A 22,503-nucleotide genomic window follows, 5' to 3' on the forward strand; every position below is an offset into this window, starting at 1 on the left:
GTACTGAATGGAACACTGGGTGTTATACGCAAACAATGAATCATGGAACACTACATCAAAAGCTAATGATGTAATGTATGGTGATTAACATAACATAATAAAATAAAATGAAAAAAATAAGTACAATGACTTGTGTAAGGTATATGGGAAAAACTCAACTTGTGTTTACTTTTATTGTTAGGATAATAATAATGAGAATCCTGATGATAATAATACAACAAGATAATTTCAGAAGGCAACAAGGGCTTTGAAGAAAATAAAACATGGTAAAGTGATAATGTTGGAACAGACTGCTTTTGGTTAAAAGAACCAAGGAGGACTTCCTGAGGAGGTGACCTTTGGATGGAAAGCTGAACAGCAAAAGGAGCCAGGCAAGACCTAGGAATCTGGAGTGTTCCTGGCAAGGAGAATTGCAAATGTAAAGGTCTTACGGTAGGAATAAGTAATAAAAACTAATGAACAGTATTCATGAAATTTATTAAAATTGAGTTGTTGGACTCTTAGCTCTTCAACTGATTCTGGTTTCTAGATGGTAATGCCAGGCTCAAAAATTATGCTAATCACATATAAGGGAGTACAAATTGTATTAAGTATACTTGATCTTAGAAAATCCCACAGAATTCACCAAGTCTGAATTCATCAGAATCCTAAAGAGATAAGTACTGTTTTCATTTTTTCTTAGTGGATCAAACCCAGCAAGCAAAGGTTTTGTTGGGAATTAGGAACTGGAAAGCTTCTGGCACATATGGAAACTTAATATTAACAGAGGCTTTGAGAGAAAGAACAAAAGACGCTGCTGAATCCAGAATGAGAGGTGATCCCAAAGTAATTTGTCTTATTTTATTCTATATTTACATATTCTCTGCTTTGTTCTGTAAGATATTGAAGACAGCTTAAAAGAGTTTAGGAGACTAACTGAAATATTCTGAGATGTTGTCAAACCTTTTCAAATTTCCATATGAGGAAGATTCAAAGTTCGATCTGAATTGCATATTTTTTCATAATCAATTCACATACTCATAAAAGAATATGAAGAAATTCTTTAAATAAACGCCACAAAAATATATTCTAGTCTCTGAAATTCTATATTTAATATGACTATATTAGGTTATGTAATATACAATTATATATTGCCCTACTGGCTTACAATTCATTCAGATGTAATGCCTGGGGAGGCTCTGTTAGCCTTCAAGCTAAGCAATTACTTTAGTTTATATACTCCCTTTCCACTGTATTTAGATTAAGAGCAATCAGGTCACCGTTCAGAGACAGAATATTTACTCCAAGCTCTTTCCCCTCTACTATGAGAGACTTAGCCATGAATTACTATCTATCCTAAAATGTTATCCTTTATAATAATGCTCTCCAGACAAAACATCCAGGCTACTTTTTGTCCATTAGCTTTCCTTCCAACACACCTAGCCCCCAAACTTGGAAAAACAGAGCAGCAGAATATGAAAATGGCAGATTTGACTTTCTGAGAAGTGAAAAGAATGAATCTTGATTTCATATTAGCTCCATGATAGAGAGCAATCATGGTGGTAATTCTGTCCTTCACAGCCTCAGGCAAAGGAAGATGGCGTTCTCTCCTGCAGCCAATGACTCTCCAGGCATTCATCAACGGCAAGCGTGGTCAGACCAGTGTGGTTAGACCTTCACAGTCCTCCTGCCTTTCCTCCACTCCTAAACCTGATGGAAGAATGGCTAACACAGGGTACAACTAGAACTAGGTTTGATTAGGACTCAGTGAATTTAATATTTGGTGTCCCTGGAAAATGTTATAGATTCCCTAACCACTTGAAGTATTTATTAAATATGATCGTCTCAATCTGAAATTCATCCCTCGAAAAGGAAGAATCAGTTCTGAAGTCCTAATCAGCTTGAAAACAAGACTGGTCAGGCATGATGGGTCTTACCCTCTACCACTCTGATTCTTCATATGACTCGGCTGGGTTCTCAGCTTCCTGGGGGCAGCTACATTTCCCTGTCTATTCAAAGAGAATGACCTCTGACCTTCGGCGTGAAAAGAGACCCGAGACTTCCAAATGTATTTTGACCATTTTTATCCATAGTGTACAGTGATAATGTGGTTACTTCATGATTCATGTAGAAATTATACACGTAAGGTAATTAATTTCCTCTATAACTTTTTGTTTTCCAGGTTACCCCTGGATCTACTAATCCACCTATACCTGTACCCACCTACTCTGCCTTCACTCCTATTCCTGCTCTGCCTTCAACCCCTGTCCTTGTACAGATCTCAATCCTTTCAGCTCACTCCAGGATTTTCCTGAAGCATCAGTTTTCCCTCTTTACTGAATATTCACACATCAGTATAGTTTCCTCTTAAATATTAAATAATCTACCCTGAGCCCAACATCCACCTCTAGCTGCTGCCCCATTTTTCCAATTACCCTTGACAGCAGAACTGCCCACAGGTGTTACTTATACTCAATATCACCACCTCCTTGCTGTCCATTCTCTCCTCAACCCATCCCATTAGGCTTCTGTACCCAACATTCCACAGAAACTCCTCCTGCCAAGGTCACTCACTAATGGCTTTGACAAATCCAGTGGCCAATTCCACATCCTTTTTTAGTCTACTTTTCATAGCTTTGGACATAACCCAAAGTTGATCTCTCCCTCCTTTTGAAATACTGTATCCATCTGGGATTCCAGAGCACTATAAATCTGGTTTTCCTCCTACTCCATGGCCACCCCTTCTTCCTAGTATCACCTTCTGCAGGCACCTCCTTCTCCCAACCTCTTCTCTACACACACTCACTCTCAACATCAGCTCATCAACCCCTTGGTGGAAAGGATCATCTTTTACATGATTTTCAAATATTTGTCTCTAGCCAACATCTCCCTTTTGCCACAGATAATTGTGTCCAGCTGCCTATTTGGTACTTTCACTTGGATGTCTAAAGGGAAGTTCCAACTTAACGTATAAACACCAGATTCCCTGAATCCTCCTGATGCCCTACTTTACTCCCACCCAGCCTCACAAACCTGCTTTCTCTCCACTTCTCCCTATCTCAGTAAGTGGTGCCACCATTCAGTCATTTGCTGGCCAAAATACTATGAGTCAAACTAGACCCCTTTCTCACACCCTTTATCCAATCCATTAGCAAATCCTGACAGCTCTACCATAAAAATGTGTATCCTTCATCCCATTTCTCACATCGTCACTGTCACTCTCCTAGTCCAAATCATCCTCATCTTTTACCCCAACTATTATAATAGCCTCCCACCTCTGTATTAATCGGGGTTCGGTTCTGCTACATATAAAAGGGAACAGAACAAAATCAGAGCAACTGGGGCGCCTGGGTGGCTCAACTGTTTAGCATCTGCCTTCGGCTCAGGTCATGAGGATGGGCCCCACGTCGGGCTCCCTGCTCCGTGGGAAGCCTGCTTCTCCCTCTCCCACTCCCCCTGCTTGTGTTCCCTCTCTCGCTGTGTCTCTCTCTGTCAAAAAAATAAATAAAAGTCTTAAAAAAAAAAAATCAAACCAACTTAAATTAGACAGACAGACGTTTATTTCTCTCCCACAAACCAGTCCAGAAGTAGGCAGGCCGGGTTGGTATGGAGGCTCCACAGTGTTCCCAGAGACCCAAATTCCTAAATTCTTGCTCCACCATTCTAGCACACAGCACCTATCCTCAGTGACACCCACGCAGCAGAGTAATTCTTGGGTTGCCAGCTATTTCCCACAGCCAGGCTGCAGGCCAAAAGGAAAAGGCAGAAGGGCAAAACAAAGCACCTGCCTGCTGAATCAGCTTTCATCAAGTACACACTTAGAAGTCCTGCTCACATCTCTGGCCAACACACAGACACACAAAGCTGCAAAGGAGGCTGCATAAGTGCAATCTTTTCTTTCAGGCAGCAGTGAATCCAATCCCAATTTGGGATGCGCTTACCAATGAAGAAAGAGAAAACGGATGTTAAGGGTGGGCAGCTAGCTGTTACACCTCACGCTCCCTTCAGTCTATCCGCTGTGCAGCAACTAGCCTGATTTCAAAATGCAAGGCAGAAGGGTGCCTGGGTGGCTCAGATGCTTAGGCTTGGGTCATGATCTCCAGGTCCTGGGATCTCCCCGTGTCTGGGCTCCCAGCTCAACGGGGAGTCTGCTTCTTTTTCTCCCTCTGCCTCTCCCTCTGCTTACGCTCTGTCTCTCTCTCTCTCTCAAATGAATAAATAAAATCTAAAAAAAAAAAAAGAAAAAAGAAAAAAAATGCAAGGCAGAGATGTCATTCCTAATCAAAACCCACCACGGTAATTATGTATCCTATCTTTTCTGTATGAGCTACACCTCAGGATCCTCACTGGATCATTACAAAAACAAAACAGAATGACAGACATTTTTGTGCCTCTTGATGTAATACAGTAGAAGTACCAACACCTAAGAATTCATGCCACCCCCAAAATCAAATATGAATCTAATCAAGCCTCTAGATCAAACTACCAGTTATAGGAAACGGAGGGGACAGAGGACCATTCTACAGAACCTGATGGGGATGCACTCAGCACTCAGCATCCCCATTTGTTTGGACCCTGAAAAATACTTATATTTATCTTTATATATATGTCTCTCAACTGGGAAGATGTGAATACTGACTGGACATTTGATGATACTGGGGAGTTACTGTAATTTTTTAGGTATAACAGTATTGTGGTTATGTTAACTTTAAGAGGTCCTTGACAGGGACAAATAACAAAGTATTTACAGATGAAATAATATGATGTATGGGACTTAGTACAAAACCCTCTGAGCAGGAGCAAGATAGATGAAGCAAGACTGGTCATGTGCTGATAACTTGGAAATCTGGGTGATGACGGTTCACTCTGGTTCTACCTAGGGTGCAAGCTTCCGTAATCAAATAATTTTTTTATACTTTCCGGTGGCTTCCTACCCTACTTTGCTGGACTTCTAAGACCTTTTGTGAGCTCGCCCTCTGCAACCTCCTTTCCTACCATTTTCCAGCGGGTACCTCCACTTCCACCACATGCTTCCCTGCACTTTCCTGAGCCTGCTGTCAAGCTTAATTTGGTTCTCCACTCAGTGTTACGTCATCACAGAAGTCTCCCCGATCTCCGTACTGAAAAGAAACAGGAGCCCATCACTCTCTATTCTCTACCATGTCAGTAGCTGACATTAAATTATATATTTGCTTGTTATTCACTGAGGAACATAAGCTCCATGAAGGCCAAAGCTTGTTTTGTTCTCCAGTGGGTCCTGGCTCATAGAACTGGTCCTGGCCCAGAGCGAATGAAAGAATATTACTCATTTTTAATATCTTTATCTGGGTACTAAACTATCAAGGGTTCTTCGCAAAGAGAAATCCCAACATCCTCGTTAGCTTTATTATAAAATGATATTTACCAAGTCCAGAATGCTAAAGAGTAGTGACAGAGACTCACTGAAGATGTGACATAAAATGGAGAGAAACAAGAAAAAGTGAACATCTAATACATTCATGGCACAAAAAGATATTTGAGCCCTTTTTATATGCTTTTGCTTTTATCATCTGTAGGCCATCCTCGAGTTGAAGAAACCTCCTTAGATTTTCTTGAGGTTAACTTTTACTTACTTACATTACTCAACAAATATTTACCGCATGCTTCTTATTTGTCAGGCACTATGCTAGGCACTGGGGTGACAGGGGTGACCCAGACAGACTTAAGGAGGGCTAATTGCAGGCAGGAAGAAGACAAAATCCCTATCACAGTTTTTGCCAACAAAAATGGTTGATTGTGGAAAATTTTATGGCATCTACACTTTAATTAAAAATGTTGGCAATATAATTCATTATCACCGTACACCTAGATAGCATAAAATACGTTAACGTTTTTCTAGTCTTCTTGGACCACAATTTTTAAATTTCATAGTAGCAAACCAGGAAAACTATTTTGACAACAAGTTATAGATTTTCTTAAAACATAAGTGAGCAATAAAATTGCTCTTCAGACCACCACAGTCACATCCATAACAATTCTATAGTAAACAGATGCTTTCTTAAGTCTAAGGAAGCACCCAGTTTTGCTTTCCTACAAAAGCCTAATATTTTTCATCCTCCTTTTAATAGTAAAGATACAAATTCAAGGGGTCAGGGAAAGTACAAGGTTCCAGAATTTTACAGTGTTATTATGAGAACACTGACTCTTGTATTTCTACCACATTGCCACACACCAGGATTATTAGATTAATAAGATATCCAATCGTTTTTTTTAAAGTCTGTGTGACAAGAAGAGATAAGGAAAGCCAGGGTGAATTTGCTGCACCTGTTATCTGGGCACTTGGCATTCTTAACAAGTTAAAACCCCAGGAAGCCAGATTAAAAGATGACAGGGAAAAATGTAAATTACAATATCATCTTCGACATGCTAATATACATGGGTGCCGAAAATCCAATTGAAAGGGGACTGGCTTATTAAGCTGTGGCATGCTGCAATTTACATATCTTATCCTCCAGATGTGAGGAGGGTAAATGAGAATGGAGTGTTCTCAGATCAGCAGGGGATAAGGAAGAAAAATATGTATGTACGTTGGCTATCAATCTGGCCAAGAGAAAGTGACACAGTGAAAAGACTGACTTCTATTTCCCCAAAAATAAACCTGGCTCCTCTGCCACATTCTGGAGCGGCACTACAGACAGCACGACTAATCCGAGCTGGTCATTCTGTGCCTGGCTTTCCAACACTGAGTGACTGCAGATGCCCACACGACCGGCACAGGCTCCTGAGAAGGGACCCTGCTGATGGTGGACATGCAACAGGATCTTGGCAGAAAAGGGGGACCAGAACTAGCAGCAGGAGCTTCCCCAAATTCCCACCATCAGTCCTAGACAAGCCAGCAAGAGGAGAAATCACTATATTTTAGAAAAACATTCTGTAAATTATATTATAGCTTGGAGTCCAAATCCAACAGAAAAATCTTACTGTATTCAAAACTGGCTACTTAAATTTCTCATAGGTAGCGATTGTTCTCACTTGGTGTCTCCTCCTACATGCATGTAGCCTTTGATAACTTTTAAATACTTATAAGAAACAGTAAAGCAAACTTCAACTTAATTTTTTTTTTAACTAGGGGCTTGCCAATAGACAGGCAGTGTTGGTGAAATGGAAGGGAAAGAGGGAGGGCGAAAGCCGAGCAAGAAAAGCAGCCACAAAATATAGCCAAGGAATAACCTCAACAGGAATGTTAGCACTTCATATTTTTACAGTAAATACAAACATGCCTAACATACATTTTGATTATTTATTTGATGTATAGATAAGCAGCAATAAAATCTTTCTCTTTTAGCTTTTGGTTAGGGAAAGTTAAAAACATACACAAAGAAAACAAAGAAGTATAACAGACCCAATGGACACACCACCCAGCTTCAACAAGTGTTCACACTCTGCCCTCCTGGCTTCATCAATATCTCCATCCAGTCACTCCTTCCGTTGTTGTTATTGTATTTTGTAGTTTTTAAGGTAGAATTTAGATATATTAGAAAGCATAAATATTAAATGTACAATTTTGACAAATGAATTCATCCATAAAACCCACACAGTTGTCACAAATAGAGAACATTCCACTTCCTCAGAAACTTCTGTGTGTTCATTTCTCAGCCCGACTACCTACAGATAGAACAATACATATCTAACAGAAGACATATTTTCTCCAGCACAGAAAAAAAAGTAAGGAACTCCAACTCCTCAAATCCAGCAAGCTTTATATTTCAAGCTGCACAAAGGCTTCCTATCAAAATGACAGTGTAGGAATTTGACACCCAAACTAAATCCAGATGCCAATCTCTTCACAGATAGTATTCAGATACAGAGCTTCAAGAAAAAAACAAGGACTTTGGTAAGAGAACAACAACAGCAACATCAAAAGCCCCTCACTGGTTCTGGAGCTATTTATCTTTTCATTTATTTCAGTAGGACCCCAGGCAAAATTACAGGTCCGTGAACACAACCCAAGAAATAGACAGTAAAATTATAACAGCAGCATCATTACAAGAGAATTTCTACCCACTTCCTAGAGTGATACATGCCTGGCAGACCACCGTATATTCTCTATCCCTGCTCTCCAGGAAAGAAGGAATAGCAGCAGGAATACTAGTAACGGCATTAACAGTGGCTGACACGTATTAGTGATGAAGAAGCAGAGATTCAAAGCTAGTTCTTTCTGTCTCTAACATGCTTTTGTGATTCCAGCCCTAATGGCACAATACACATAAGCACACACTGTTAACATTATATATAACCTGACATTTTGTTCTGCTTATTTGAGCCTTGTTTTTGTCCTCACTCCTTCAATTATGCTGGTAAAACCTCTTTCCTCCTCCCAAGTCCCCACTTTGGCCCACAGAGAAGAAAACTCAACCCACAATTTTGTACTCCTGGAAAAGGGCTGGGGAGGAAGCCTCCATCTGCAGTCCCCCTTAGCTGGTCCTTCCAGGAGGAACTGGAATTTCTACAACTGAGAAGGGTTTGAGAATGGACCGGCGCAGAGGGGAAATGGCCCATTTTTTAACTTGGGCTCTTTCTGGCCTGCGGAGGCGCAATCAGAGCTGAGCGGACCGGGCAGGTCTCTGCTCTTGGCTCTAGCGGGTGCGCTTGTGCTTCGGCGGAGCTATCTGGATGTCAGCCCTTCAGGGCCAGCTATCTGCCATCACTGGGGAGCGAGAGGAGGTCCTCTCTGGGCCTTAGGTACTGGCCACATTCTTTGCCATTAATGAGACTGATACTGTGATCGATACTTGGATCTTGGGTCTCATTTTTAAACTTGTTAGAATTCAGGGAGGAGGGACGCAATTAAGATCCCAAACTTCCCAAGAAGCCATAATCTTTATCCTCTGCCTCGACTCACTGCATCTGGAGCACACCTTTTCCTCTTTTGGTGACCCTCTGGCTCATAGTTGAATATAAATATGCTGAGGTAGGTGAGGGGGTGTGGGGAAGCATCCAGAAGGATAACCCTTCTTTATACCCTGGCTACTTACAGCTCACGGAAGCTCTCAGCACTGACAATTCCTCCCTCGTTCCCAGGGGTGCACTACCCCACTCTCAGCCACCCTTACTGCTCCTCTAACCACCACCACCACTAACACCATCGACACCAGTACCAACCCCCCCACCCCCCACTGCCACCAACACCATCAACTACCTACACCACTGACAACAACACTACCAACACCAGCACCACCTCCATAACAGTTCAGAATTATAACCTGCTAGTGACAAGTAGTCACCCATTTCTTACCTTGTTCTCCTCTGGAGTGAAGAGGATTCGGAATATGGATGGCACTCCTGGAGCAACTTTGTGGCCAGAATCTTTGGGGCTGATGACTTTAAAGTAAGGTGAACTTTCCTCAACAACTTTAACCATCCTTGGAATCTGCAAGGAAAACACACCATGGTGGACATTCTGCCTGTGAAAAAGCAGAAGCAAAAGCACGGGCTTTGCCGTCCACCAGGAAATCTCTGTCTACTTCTCATGAGCCATGCATGACCTTGGTCAAGGCTTAACTTCCGTTTCCTCACCTGTGAGAGGAGATGACTCACTCGGTGCATTTGAGCTTTAATTTTTATTAAAATTATTATTCATTTTATTGTTATTGCAAGCCTTTGTTCATTTTATCACTTAAACGTGACTATCTCCAGGGCACCTGGGTGGCTCAGTCGTTAAGTGTCTGCCTTCGGCTCAGGTCATGATCCCAGGGTCCCAGGATCAAGTCCCGCTGAAGTCTGCTTCTCCCTCTGCTTCTGCCTGCCGCTCCCCCTGCTTGTGCTCTCTCTCTCTGTCAAGTAAATAAAATCTAAATAAATAAATGTGATTGTGTTCAAAGAGGAACCGCTTGATCAGCTAAAACCCCACGCACACAGCGGAGGTAAGCTGGATTTCCCAACATTTGAGAAGTGCTCTGGGAGAAGAAATCACACTTCCTGCACGCCTGCTATGGACCATCCACTGTACATGATGTGCCGCTTAATCATCTCAATAGCTCGGAGCTTCATTAGAACCCCCCTTCTACAGATGAGGAACAGGACACTTGTCCTCAGTGCCACAGCTTCACCAAGTCCCAGCCTAACTCCAACTTCCATCTGGAGCACTGTCCTCAGGAGACAGCACTGTGAGCAAGAACAAAGAGCAAGCAGTCCAGGGTCCCCAGGCCAGTGTCAGAGCGGCTTCAAACCATTTCCTTCTCTTCAAGTCCTCCTCTGTCCTGCTTGCCTTGCCCAGGGTACGTATCTCTGCTTATCCAAGACAGTCCAAGCAATAAAAGACATACAATTGTGAGGAGAATGGGGGTGGAGGTTCCAGGAACACAAGGAAAGGGAAAAGATTTTTTTTTTTTTTTGAAGACTGAAAGGGGGCTGAAGAAAGTGAACTATAGTTAAGGGTGACCAAGAAGCCTCGGGTGCAAAATGAGGACAAAAGAACCCGCACAACCTCTCAAATCTGAAACCCAGATGGGCAAAGGAAGAAGAAATGCAGAGAGAGAATTCAGACAGATCTTAAGACTAGAGAGCAGGGAGGTAAGGAAGAGACGCGTGCGAATCTGATAGGAGTCCAGCTGGCTTTGCTGGTAAGGGGAAGGCGCAGTGTCATTTATGATGGACAGAACAACACTGTGGAAGCTTGCTGGGAACACTTCTGCTAAGAGCAGAATTATGGATTAAAACTAAAAAGGAAAATACCAGCAACACTAGTAATAGTCATAATAATAACAATAATAATGGTTTAGTGCTTCCTATGTGACAGGCACTGAGCTGAATACTTTACGTTCATTACTTCATTTAATATTCCAAGCAATCGATTGAAATGGGTACTAATAGTCACCATGGCCCAGAGAAGTGAAGTGACTTACCCAAGGTCTGTAGCTGGGAGACAGCTCAGCTGGAATCTACCAGATTAGTCTGACTCTGGAGTCTGGGTGCTAATAATTAGATCCTAAGTAGAATCGAGTTGTGGCTTGTAAGAGAGTTCATAGCTTACTCTCACCTTGTGTTGTGTAAGAGATAGAGAAATGACCAAACAGTCTCTGTCTTTTGCATTCAGTGCCAATGAGGAAGCAAGCAAATGGTAAATAGCATAGAAAGCATTTCTCTGTGCCCTAAATCTATCCCAGCAGTTATTTATGAGTCCATGAACTAAAGAAGTAGAGAAGCAGGCTTATATCAGCCATCCAGTACAAGGGTCCTTAGAGTAACTCACCCAAGAATAAGCCTGCCTAGGCTAGAGAAAATGATCTGCTTTTTGGTAGCTGGACTTTCCCTGGATGGGAACCCTCCTTTCATGAGGTCCAACAATGTAGCAGCATCGAACCAAGAGGTGTTGGGTAATCCATGAGAACTTAGTGCCCCTTGGCAGACAAAACTTACACATGCCCTATACCCTTTACTTGCCCATATATACCTACTGGCAATCATTTTTTGTTTAGGGCCAAGGAGAAGTGGTCAAAGTATCCCTTGGGCTAGCTCCTCTCTGTATTTAACAGCCTTAAAATACCTGAGCAAGAGTTAAAAAGTCATGGAGAAAGGGAAAAAGAAAACTGGAAGTGACAAAGGAAATTGGTTGGCAGACTATATGAAAAGAGAGAGTCCTAATGTCTGTGTAACATCTCTTCTTGAGGTCTAGGGGCATAATACTGAGCATCTCAAATTCTTTTTCTTCTCTCTGCCTACCCTTTTAACTTCTGTCCCTTGAGCTTCTCTTGCTAACACTCCTGTAGCCAAGAACTAAATATACCATTTTCTCCAGAGTCTGACTTTGTTGTCACTAAATCAACCCATTGATCTCTGAAAGGCATCACTGATTCCTTTAATGAGCGACTGTACCAAATATAACTAAAGTATTCTTGCATAGTCTTCATTTATTTTCCCTTTTTTCTTATAGCTAGAATTTTTGTCTCCACATTCTTGAACTCCTGAGGTATTCCTACGTGCCTTCACATCTGATGTTCAGCATCTCTCAGATGCTTTCCTCCCCAACTGATTACTTTTCACACTTAACTGTGCTTCATGCTGACTTCCCACATTATTCTTTCTTCCATTATTGTTAGATGTCAAGGAAATCTTCAGGCACTTAATACCTTTTCTTGAGGTAAACCATAATTTATCTCTAGGGAAAAAAAGGCATACGGATGGAGAAGAAACTCTCAGTTGCAACCACAAAAGGACAAGGTAGAGAGAGTGGGAGAAACTGTCCAAAATGATCTGTAGACAAAAATCTGAAGGCTATCTACGGTAGAAGGGAGGAGAAAGAAAAAGGGGAAAGGGAGCTCCATTTTTTTTGAAGTTTTTTTAAAAATACAATTTGTAAAGTATAAATAATTTGGCTCAACAACAGCAATTGACATGAATAGAGTTTATACCTTCATTTGGGGAAACAGTGGCTCTAATGCAGAAAACATGAATATATGTTTCACCCCGTCTTGAATGAAAACCTAGCTAAACTGGTCACACATAAGAATTTCACGACATTTGGGGCACCTGGGTGGCTCAGTCAGTTAAGCAGCCAATTCTTGGTTTCAGCTTCCTTCATGATCTTGGGGTCATGAGATCGAGCCCCGAGTTGGGCTCCATGCTTAGAGCAGAGTCTGCTTAAAGCTCTCTCTCTCTCTGCCCACCCCGCTCCCCACTCACTCTGTCTCTAAAATAAATAAATAAATCTTAAAAAAAAATTGTGACATTTACCTAGCTAATATTTTACTCAACAAAATGTAACTGCACATGTTGGGAGTTGACCATTGGTGGGCACTGACCTGGGCCTGAACACATATGAATAAATCAACATAGTCTTGTCTTCATTGAGCTTAAAGTCAAAGGGCAAGTTTTTATCTATTTTTCTTGGTCTTTCAAATTAAAGAATTTATCTAAGATCCTATGGGATCCCATATTATTTAATCCCTTCTTATATATCCACAAAAGTTACATCCAACAAACATACTCACTTTGTCATTATTCCTCAAAATGAGTGGAACTTCATAGACTTCACAGGGAGTATAATTCTGAAACACAATTTCTGATGGAAAAGGCTGGAATAATGCCTGATCCAGGTCAATTCCTGAAAACTGCATTGAAAGAGTAAATTCATTATATAGTTATGCAGTGGCAGAAATGACAGGGGAATATATGAAAATACTACATAGACCTATGGATATTAATACTAAAAACATACAAAACACTCAGAAAGGTGTAACTACTATAAGCAATAACTGTTATAAGTACTAAAGTTATTGTGAACAACTTGTTTAATACAAAAGAAAGTAGAAGATTTGGTCCTCAGTTTAAAAAATATAGGCTAATTAGAACATCAACCCAAAACTTCCATTTACAGCAATGGTGAATAAGGTCATGATTTCCCTATGAAAATAACAAGAAAAACTCTATCAACAAATATTTGCGTGGAGGCACTGAAGAGCTTAACAAGACAGTATGAGCTAATGTCAAAACTATGAATTATCTCAAGCTATTAGCTTGGGTAGAATCCAATAGGTTTTGAGTATTGCCATGTTTCCTTAAAATTGTAGAATATTCCATGATGCTCTGTGAGTACACAGTTGCACCCTGGGGCACCTTAGTATAGTTTGCAAAATGAAGGTGTAAGCATCCACCTCAATAATTTAGAAAAGCAGTAGCAAACATAAAAAACAAATAAAATCCAAACAAATGGAAAAAATGATATAACAAAAACAATAAAAATTCATAAAATAGAAAGTAACTACAGAATCAACAAAGCCAAAGTCTTTAAAGACTAACAAAATTGATAAAATACCTAGTGAGTATGATCAAGAAAACAAGGCAAAAGGCACAAAGAGCCAATAAAAAGAATGAAAATAGGGGCATTACAATAGAAACCAAACTAACTGAAAAGATAATAAATGGATATTATGTCAAGAAATGTGAAAATTTAGATTAAAAAGTACAAATCCTAAGAAAATACAATTTATCAAAACTAGCACAAGAAGAAATAGAAAATATGAGTAGTTCTATAACTAGTAAAGTGAATCTGTAAGTAAAAACTTTTGATAGAGAAAACCCCAGCCCAAATAACTTTACAAGCAAATTCTAGCAAACATTTAAAGACACAGCACAAATATTATAGAAACTATCCCAAAGGAAAGAAAAAAAAAATAAGTCTCCCAACTCAATGATGTCAGCACAACTTCCATATAACTAAGAAAGACAGTGGGAGAAAGGAAAATTATAGGCTGAATCTTAGTTATATACAAAAGAATGTTTTAAAAAAGGAACAAAACATTAGCAAACTGAAACCCACAATATATAAAAAGGATAACACATCATGACCAAATTGGGTTTATCTCAGAAATTCAAAGTTGTTTTAACATTAGAAATTGATTAAAAAGAAACAAAATTGTCATTTTCCCCAGAAGAAGAAAAGCTGCTTATTTAGAAAATTCAAAATAACCTATAGATAAGCTATTAGAATTAATAAGTTGCTTATTGGGGCACGTGGGTGGCTCAGTTGGTTGAGCGACTGCCTTCAGCTCAGGTCATGGTCCTGGAGTCCCTGGATCAAGTCCCGCTTCTCCCTCTGACCCTCCCCCGTCTCATGCTCTCTCTCTCTCATATAAATAAATAAAAATCTTTAATAAAAAAAAAAGTTACTTATCAAGGTCACTGAGTACAAGGGCAACAAGCAAAAATCAATTCTATTTCTATGTACTAGCAAAGAACATTTAGGAAATGAAATTTATAAACAGTACCATTCAAAATAGCATCCCAAAACATAAAATACATAGGAATAAATCTAATGAAAGATGGGTAAGACCTTTATCCAGGAAAACTACAAGACATTCTTGAGAGGAATTAAAGATGACCTACATAAATACAGGAATATACTATGTTCATGAATTGAAAGACAATATTTTAAGGATGTCAAATACTCCCTTAACTGATCTAAAAATTCAATGTAATCCAATTAAAAAAAATCATGTAGAAATTTTTTTTGGAAATTAAAAAGCTGATTATAAAATGTATATGTAAAAGCAAAGGACCAAGAATAAACAAGATACATTTAAAGAACAAGATAGGAGGACTTGCTTCATCAGGTAGCAAGACTTATATTATTATATATCATATACTGTTACTTATCAGAGTAATTAAAATAGTGAAGTATTAGCATAAGATTTATCCTAAAAACAAATGTACCAGATTTAAAAGTCTGGAAACACATTTTTAAATATATGGACACTTGATATATTCTTAAATATATATATTCTTAAATATATGGACAAAGGTAACACTAACAAGCATTGGGGAAGAGATACATTCTCTTTAATGAATAGTATTGGGTTAACTGGATATTCCATAGGAAAAATATCAATTTAACCCCTATCACACACCATTCCAAGTGAATCAAAGCTCTCAATATGAAAGGTAAAACAAGAAAATTTTCAGAAGAAAACCAAGAGGAATATCTTCATAATGTTGAAGAATGCAAAATTTTCTTTAATGGGGCACAGAAAATACAAAACATAAATGAAAAAATTGGTAAATTTTGTCATATTGAAATTTAAAACATGTTCATCAAAAGATAGCCTTTAAGAAATGAAAAAGAAGGGGCGCCTGGGTGGCTCAGTCATTAAGTGTCTGCCTTCGGCTCAGGTCATGGTCCCAGGGTCCTGGGATCGAGCCCCGTGTCAGGCTCCCTGATCAGGCAAGAGGTCTGCTTCTCCCTCTCCCACTCCCCCTGCTTGTGTTCCTGCTCTTGCTATCTCTCTATCAAATAAGCAAGTAAAATCTTTTTAAAAAGGAAAAGAAATGAAAAAGAAATCCAAAGAATGAGAGATTATTTGTAGTACACATAATTGATAAAGGACTAGTCTCCAGAATATATGAAGAACTTTTACAAATCAGTAAGAAATAGACAAAACACATAAACATGTGATTTATAAAAGATGATATCCAAATGGCTAATAAACATGAAAAGTTGCTTAACCTCATCAGAAATCAAGAAACTGCAATTAAACCACAGTGTGACAACACTATACACCCAATAGAATAATTTCAATTAAAGAGACTGACAATATTAAATATTAGTAGCAAGCACTTAATACTTAAGTATTAGCAGTTCCAACTGCACAGCTAATGGCAGTATAATAGTATAAACACTTTAGAAAACTAGCAATTACTACTAAAGAGACACATATACATAGCCTATAACCTAGAAATTCCACCTTTATGTATATGCCCATACTGCATATATGCGCACTAAAAGAAATATACAAGAGTGTTTATAACACCATCATTTATAAGAGCCAAAATGTGGAAAAAAACAAATGCTCATCAACAGTAAAATGGATAAATAATTGGTGGTATAATCATAAAATGGAATACTATACAGCAATAAAAATGAATGAACTACCACTATACACAACAACCCAAATCTTCAAAACAATATATTAAATTAAATTAGCCAGAAATTAAAGAGTATATACTGTGGTATTCCACTTATATAAAGGTTGAATAAAGGAAAAATAAACCTATGATTAGCAGTTCTTCTGGAGAAGAGGAACAGGTACTGACTGGGAAGGGCATAAGAAAGCTTCTTCATCCTAGAAGAATGCTTCTAGGATGCTGGTAATGCTGAAGCTTACATTCCTTCATCTGAGTGGTAGTTATATGAGTATCTTTACTTTGTTAAAATTCATCAGGCTATATGCTCATGATACACACACACACATTCAATAAAAATTTTACTTAAAAATGTAGTTTTGTGGGGCACCTGGGTGGTTCAGTCAGTTAAGTGTCTAACTCTTGGTTTCAGTTCAGGTCATGATCTCAGGGTTGTGAGATCAAGCCCCTCAATGGACTCTGCACTGGACATGGGACCTTCTTAAGATTCTCTCTCTCCCTCTACCCTTCCTCTGCCACTGTTTTTATTATAGATATATAATTCATATTTACAAATATGAATATATATAGAGAGATGAATATATGTATATAGCAATTAAAATACTGTGTTTTGGATTTGTATAAACTGACCAATGGTGTGAAAAAGTCCAGAAACAGATCCTTGTATATGGATCACTGGATATATGACAGAGGCCTTATAGTGCAAAGGAAACAATGGATTTCAGCATAAATGACAGACCCCAAGATTGACTCTCTGTAGGTTGTAACTGGCAGCTTGAGCTCCCTTCCCCAACCCTCCTGCCACAAATAACCAGGGTTAAAAGAAGATGCCCGGCAAGAACATCCACGATTTCAGATCTCAGGTAAGGCTTGCACTATACAGATCTCCAGAGCCGGTGGCATACTCTGATAGGCAAAACCACCAACTCCTCGTTTGGAATACTGAGAATGGCAACGTGAAATTCCCTGTATGCCATCTGGCACCAGGAAATAGTAGGGAAGGGAGAGCTGAATGGGCAACACATAAATCTGCATGTTTATAGGAAGCAGTGTGGCACTGAGGCAGGCAAGAAGGGAAGGATTCTGGATCCTAAGGGTCCCCACAAGTCACAACTCTGGTGAAAGGCTAACACAGCTCAGTCCTCCTTCCTTTCTCTCAGCCCTCTTCCAAATAAACACACGCACACAATCCTCCTTCATAAAACGCTATGCTGAGACTCATGAAGGATGCCTGCTGGTCTGGGACACCGCCAGGACCTGCCCCAACAGGAATTGCCTGCAGATCGCAAATCCAGGAAAAATGTCCTTCTTTCCTCCAAAAATGAGTGGTAACAATAACAATAATAGTAATGATAAATCAAGATCTATAAAAAAAATTCAAGGAAAAACAAAGGAATAAAGAAAATGGCAAGTGAAAAACAGTTAACAGGAAAGTTGCTATGAAGCAATGAAAATACTGGCTACACTGTTTCACTATAAATGCAAAAGACATAATGGAAAAATTCTGAAAGCACAAAGCAAATAAGTAAGAGGCAGGGAGGACCTAAGCAATCAAAGTGAGGAAAAATCCATGTGTTCACTCAATAAATACCAATTAATTGAGTTTCCAGTATTTTCCAAATGTTAAGCACACAGTAGTAAACAAAGCCAACAAAGCCCTTGCTGACATTCTTGGGGAAATAGATTAAAAAACAGATAATGGATAAAAAAATAAAGAATTGTATAATAATGAGATCAGGCAGTGATTTGGCTATGGAGAAAACTAAAGAACAAGGAGACAGAGTGAATGCAGGTTGTATGCTCTTTTCAATAGATGTCAAGGGATGGCCTCTCTGAGGAAAGGACATCCAAGTAGAGATCTAAGCAAGTCCTGCAAAGATCTGAGACAATAGCATTACAGTTATAAGGAATAGCAAGTGCAAAGGCCCTGAGGTGCGGATCATCATTGAGTGTTTGAAGAGCAACAAGAGGAGGGTACAGCTAGAAGAGAATGAGCTAGGGAAGAGTGGAAGAAAAAGAGATCTATGAGGGAAATAGGATTAAATGATGTAGTACCCTATAACTCTGAGGGCAATAGGAAGTTGTTGGATGGCTTTACACATGGAAGTAACATATTCTAATTTACATTTTAAAAATCATTCTTTCCTTTTTGTGCAGAATTGATGATGGGGCAATGAGATGGAAACAGGGAGACTATTTCAGTAGTCTAGAGGATGGTGGCTTGAACTGGGAGGGTACTGGTGCAGGTGGTGAGAAGCAGTTTGAGTAAAGCTATATTTGTGAAAGTAGAAGTTTACAGCACTTGTCATTGGATTTCATATAAGATGCAAGAAAAAAAAGAGGCATCAGAGATAATCCCAAGGTAGGTTTCTGGCCTGAGGAAATAGATAAATGGGGGTTACTATATACTAGATGGAGGAGACAAAGGAGAAGAGGTCATGTTTTTAGGGAAGGAAAGTAACACATTTCTGAGCTACCAAGCATTCACTGGGCTGAATATGTGATCCTGAGTTCAGAGGATAGGCCATACCAAGAGAAATAGTTGTGAAAGTAATCATTTAAAAAGTAGAATTTAGGGGCACCTGGGTGGCTCAGTCAGTTAAGCGTCTGCCTTTGGCTTAGGTCATGATCCCAGGGTCCTGGGATCAAGTCCCACATCGGGCTCCCTGCTCGGCAGGAAGCCTGCTTCTCCCTCTCCCACTCCCCCTGCTTGTGTTCCTTCTCTCGCTGTGTCTCTCTGTCAAATAAATAAATAAAATCTTTAAAAAAAAAAAAAAGTAGAATTTAAAGCCTGCTCCTAGAAGGGGGTCACCTAAAGAATGAGTTCAGAAGAGAAACAACTTCAAGGACCAAGTCCAGGGGAGCCCCAAAATTTAGTGATCAGGAACAGGAGAGAGATCCAAAAAATAAAATAAGAAGAAAACAACCAGTGAAGTAGGAAGAAAATCAAAGGAATATGATATCTGAGCTACAAGTAAATAAATAATAAATTTTGTACCTACAAAAAACAGACACTGACTGCCTTCAGCTCAGGTCATGATCCCCGGGTCGTGGGATCGAGCCCCGCATCGGGCTCCCTGCTCGACGGGAAGCCTGCTTCTCCCTCTCCCTCTCCCTCTCCCCCTGCTTGTGTTCCCTCCCTCGCTGTCTCTCTCTCTGTCAAATAAATAAATAAAATATTTAAAAAAAAAGAGAGAGAGACATTGAGTCAAATGCTGTGAGACAACTCAGAAGGGCCAAACTGGTCAAGCTAAAGGATGAATTATAAGAGAAACACATATGCACAAAACTCAAAGTAAATGACACAGAGGATAGTCTGATGGATATAATTACAATGAAATGGAAATGAACAGAAAATTAAAAATGGATGGCAAGGGAATACAAAATGTAGAAGGGCAGACAAAGAAGGTCCAACATGTTCATAACTGATATTCCTCAAGAAAAGAATCAAAAATGGCAAGAACAAATATTGGGTAATTCAAGAAGAACTTTCTAGAAGTAAACTAAAGACACACAGTACCTCAGGAAAAGTTTAGTCACATCCTAATAAAATTACTGGATATTAAATTAGAATAAATAGTCTTTGGGCATAAGAGCTAAAAGATTTATGTATCTATAGTGGGGTAAATCAAGCTGGCATCATCATACTTCTGCATACCATTATAAATCATATTTCTGCTTACCATTAAAGCCAGAAGGTAGTGAGGAAAATGACTGCACAGCTTATATGGGGAAAATGTGTGACCCAAGAACTTTATACCTAACAAATCTGAAGTTCAGCATAAAGGCAATAGGCAAATACTGTCAAACAAAACCAAGGAAGTATAATGTCCATAGGCTCTTCTTGAAGATATTGGTAGAAGAGGACTGTCGCCCAACTAAGAACAAATGAAACTCCAGAAAATAAAGTAAAAATAACCAAATGAGTTGAGAAAGAAAGAAGAGAAATGATGAGATAGAGTAAAGTATACTAATTTTGTCATCCTTCATAGCAGGGGTCAAAATACATTAAAACACACACAAGCGGTACATGCAGGAAAATATGCATAGCCTCGTCTCAGTTACACTATGGGAAAGGAGCAAACAGCTCTTGATCAGGATGAGTTAGCACCGGGAGAAGCCATGTTCCTGCCCTCAAAGAAGAGAAGAAACAATAACGAAAGCTAGCAGTATTCAGAGGAAGAACAAATTTTGTGCAGATCCTATACAGGGGAGGCAATGGGGCTACAGTGAGAGCAAAAGAGCCTCAGGAACTCATTCATCACGTGGGAAAGATCTCTGAAAATCTCTCAGGAATAGCCCGGGGAAGTCTTTGAGAGGAGGCAGATCTCCATCAGTTTGGCTGATGGAGGTTCACCATAATTTGTACATAAAAAGGAAAGCATCTAATTCAAGAAATTAATTTAAAAGTAGGAAATAAGACCTTATTTTATAATCATATGCTTCTAAAGCCCAGAATACATGGTTTACACGAGAATATAGAAACAGGTTAAAATAACTGTTCTTTAGAGACTAAAAGGATACATTTGCTATTGGAAGTGAGCCAGAAGAGACAACAAATGCCTCCTTTAATAAACAATTCCACCTTCTCCGTTTCTAGTGATGACAGCTCAGGGAAGAATGGGATTTCTTGTTGTGTTAAGAAGATGAATTAACTGGATTTGGCTACTATAATCCTTTGAACTACTCCTGATTTGTAAACAATAGTGTCCGGAAGTAGCTAAGAAATGTGACTAGTCAAAAGTTATTTGTACTTATTAATTATAATTCTCTCCATATTAAATCACAGATATCAAGATCAACAGAAGTAGAACAAGAATATATAACACAAACGCAATAAGGAATGAGCCCAGAAACAATAACCATTACTTAGTTCCTGTTGTTCTAGAATGCTCACATAGTTACAGGGCCTGCCTCATAAGCAAGTATGACAGAAGGCAGCTACCTTTTGATGCGTTGTTTCCCCCATATCTAAAAGTTCGATGATCTGTGGTCGGCACATCAAACGTGTATTAGCCAGTCTCTGCTCTGTGGTGAGGGACATTTCCTTCAGGAACTCTGAGGGTGTCAGCTAGAATTTAAAACAAAACAGCTGAAGATTCATAAATGGTTATACTGAAAAAGTGTTTTCATGAGTGCCAGTAATGAATAATTTGTGTTTTCAGCTTTCAGGATAATTCTGGAATGCCACTAAGTTCCATTATGAAATATTTAAATTAAATAATATAAGAGAAGTACCTGTGCACTTTTAAGCTCTTTGCACACTAATTTGAAATGACATGTGGTTGCAGTTTCCTTGTGATTTTGAAGAAATTACACAAAAGTAACTGGGGGTGGGGAGTCAAGAAATTGCACAGGAGGGGCGCCTGGGTGGCTCAGTCATCAAACGTCTGCCTTCAGCTCAGGTCATGATCCCAGGGTCCTGGGATCGAGTCCAGCATCGGGCTCCCTGCTCAGCAGGGAGCCTATTTCTCCCTCTCCCACTCCCCCTGCTTGTATTCCGTCTCTCTCTGTCAAATAAATAAATAAAATATTGAAAAAAAAAAGAAATTGCAGAGGAACATATCCAAAGAGCTTAACATTTACACTCAGAAGATGCATCTGAGCATACAACTCTGCTTCCAAAATCACTTCTAGTTTTCAGAGCTGAGGAATGTGAAATGCTTCTATTTCTCAACTGAAGCTACAACAAACAAGCAAAGCATTTGGGTGTTTAGCTATCCCACTATAATAGTAGGTTAAAGAGGAATCTTGTGAAATGGAAAGGATCTAGGGAGTGTGACTGCACAGCTTAGGAATGAGTTTGAACTTCTTAGAAATCACAGGAGCACATTTTGACCTTGTTTTTTTTTTAATTTTTTTATTTGGAATATGAATTTTTATTGTTATGTTAATCACCATACATTACATCATTAGTTTTTGATGTAGTGTTCTACGATTCATTGTTTGTGCATAACACCCAGTGCTCCACGCAGAACGTGCCCTCTTTAATACCCATCACCAGGCTAACCCATCCCCCACACTCCTCCCCTCTAGAACCCTCAGTTTGTTTTTCAGAGTCCATCGTCTCTCATGGTTCGTCTCCCCCTCCGATTTACTCCCCTTCCTTCTTCCCCTCCTGCTATCTTC

General features: G+C 39.4%; 1 protein-coding gene across 2 annotated transcripts in view; it reads right to left on the minus strand.

Annotated features, from left to right (window-relative positions):
* Window positions 1-22,503, minus strand: part of HYDIN (HYDIN axonemal central pair apparatus protein) — a 342,401-nt gene that overhangs the window by 288,369 nt on the left and 31,529 nt on the right. For both annotated transcript variants that reach the window (XM_027618048.1, XM_027618049.1), the window contains exons 3-5: window positions 21,320-21,445; window positions 12,948-13,067; window positions 9,254-9,388 (exon numbers count right to left, since the gene is read on the minus strand). In XM_027618048.1, coding sequence (XP_027473849.1) covers window positions 9,254-9,388; window positions 12,948-13,067; window positions 21,320-21,445 — 381 coding nt within the window. The remainder of the gene's footprint in view (window positions 1-9,253; window positions 9,389-12,947; window positions 13,068-21,319; window positions 21,446-22,503) is intronic.

The sequence above is a fragment of the Zalophus californianus genome, chromosome 17, assembly GCF_009762305.2.
Source record: "Zalophus californianus isolate mZalCal1 chromosome 17, mZalCal1.pri.v2, whole genome shotgun sequence".
NCBI lineage: Eukaryota > Metazoa > Chordata > Mammalia > Carnivora > Otariidae > Zalophus > Zalophus californianus.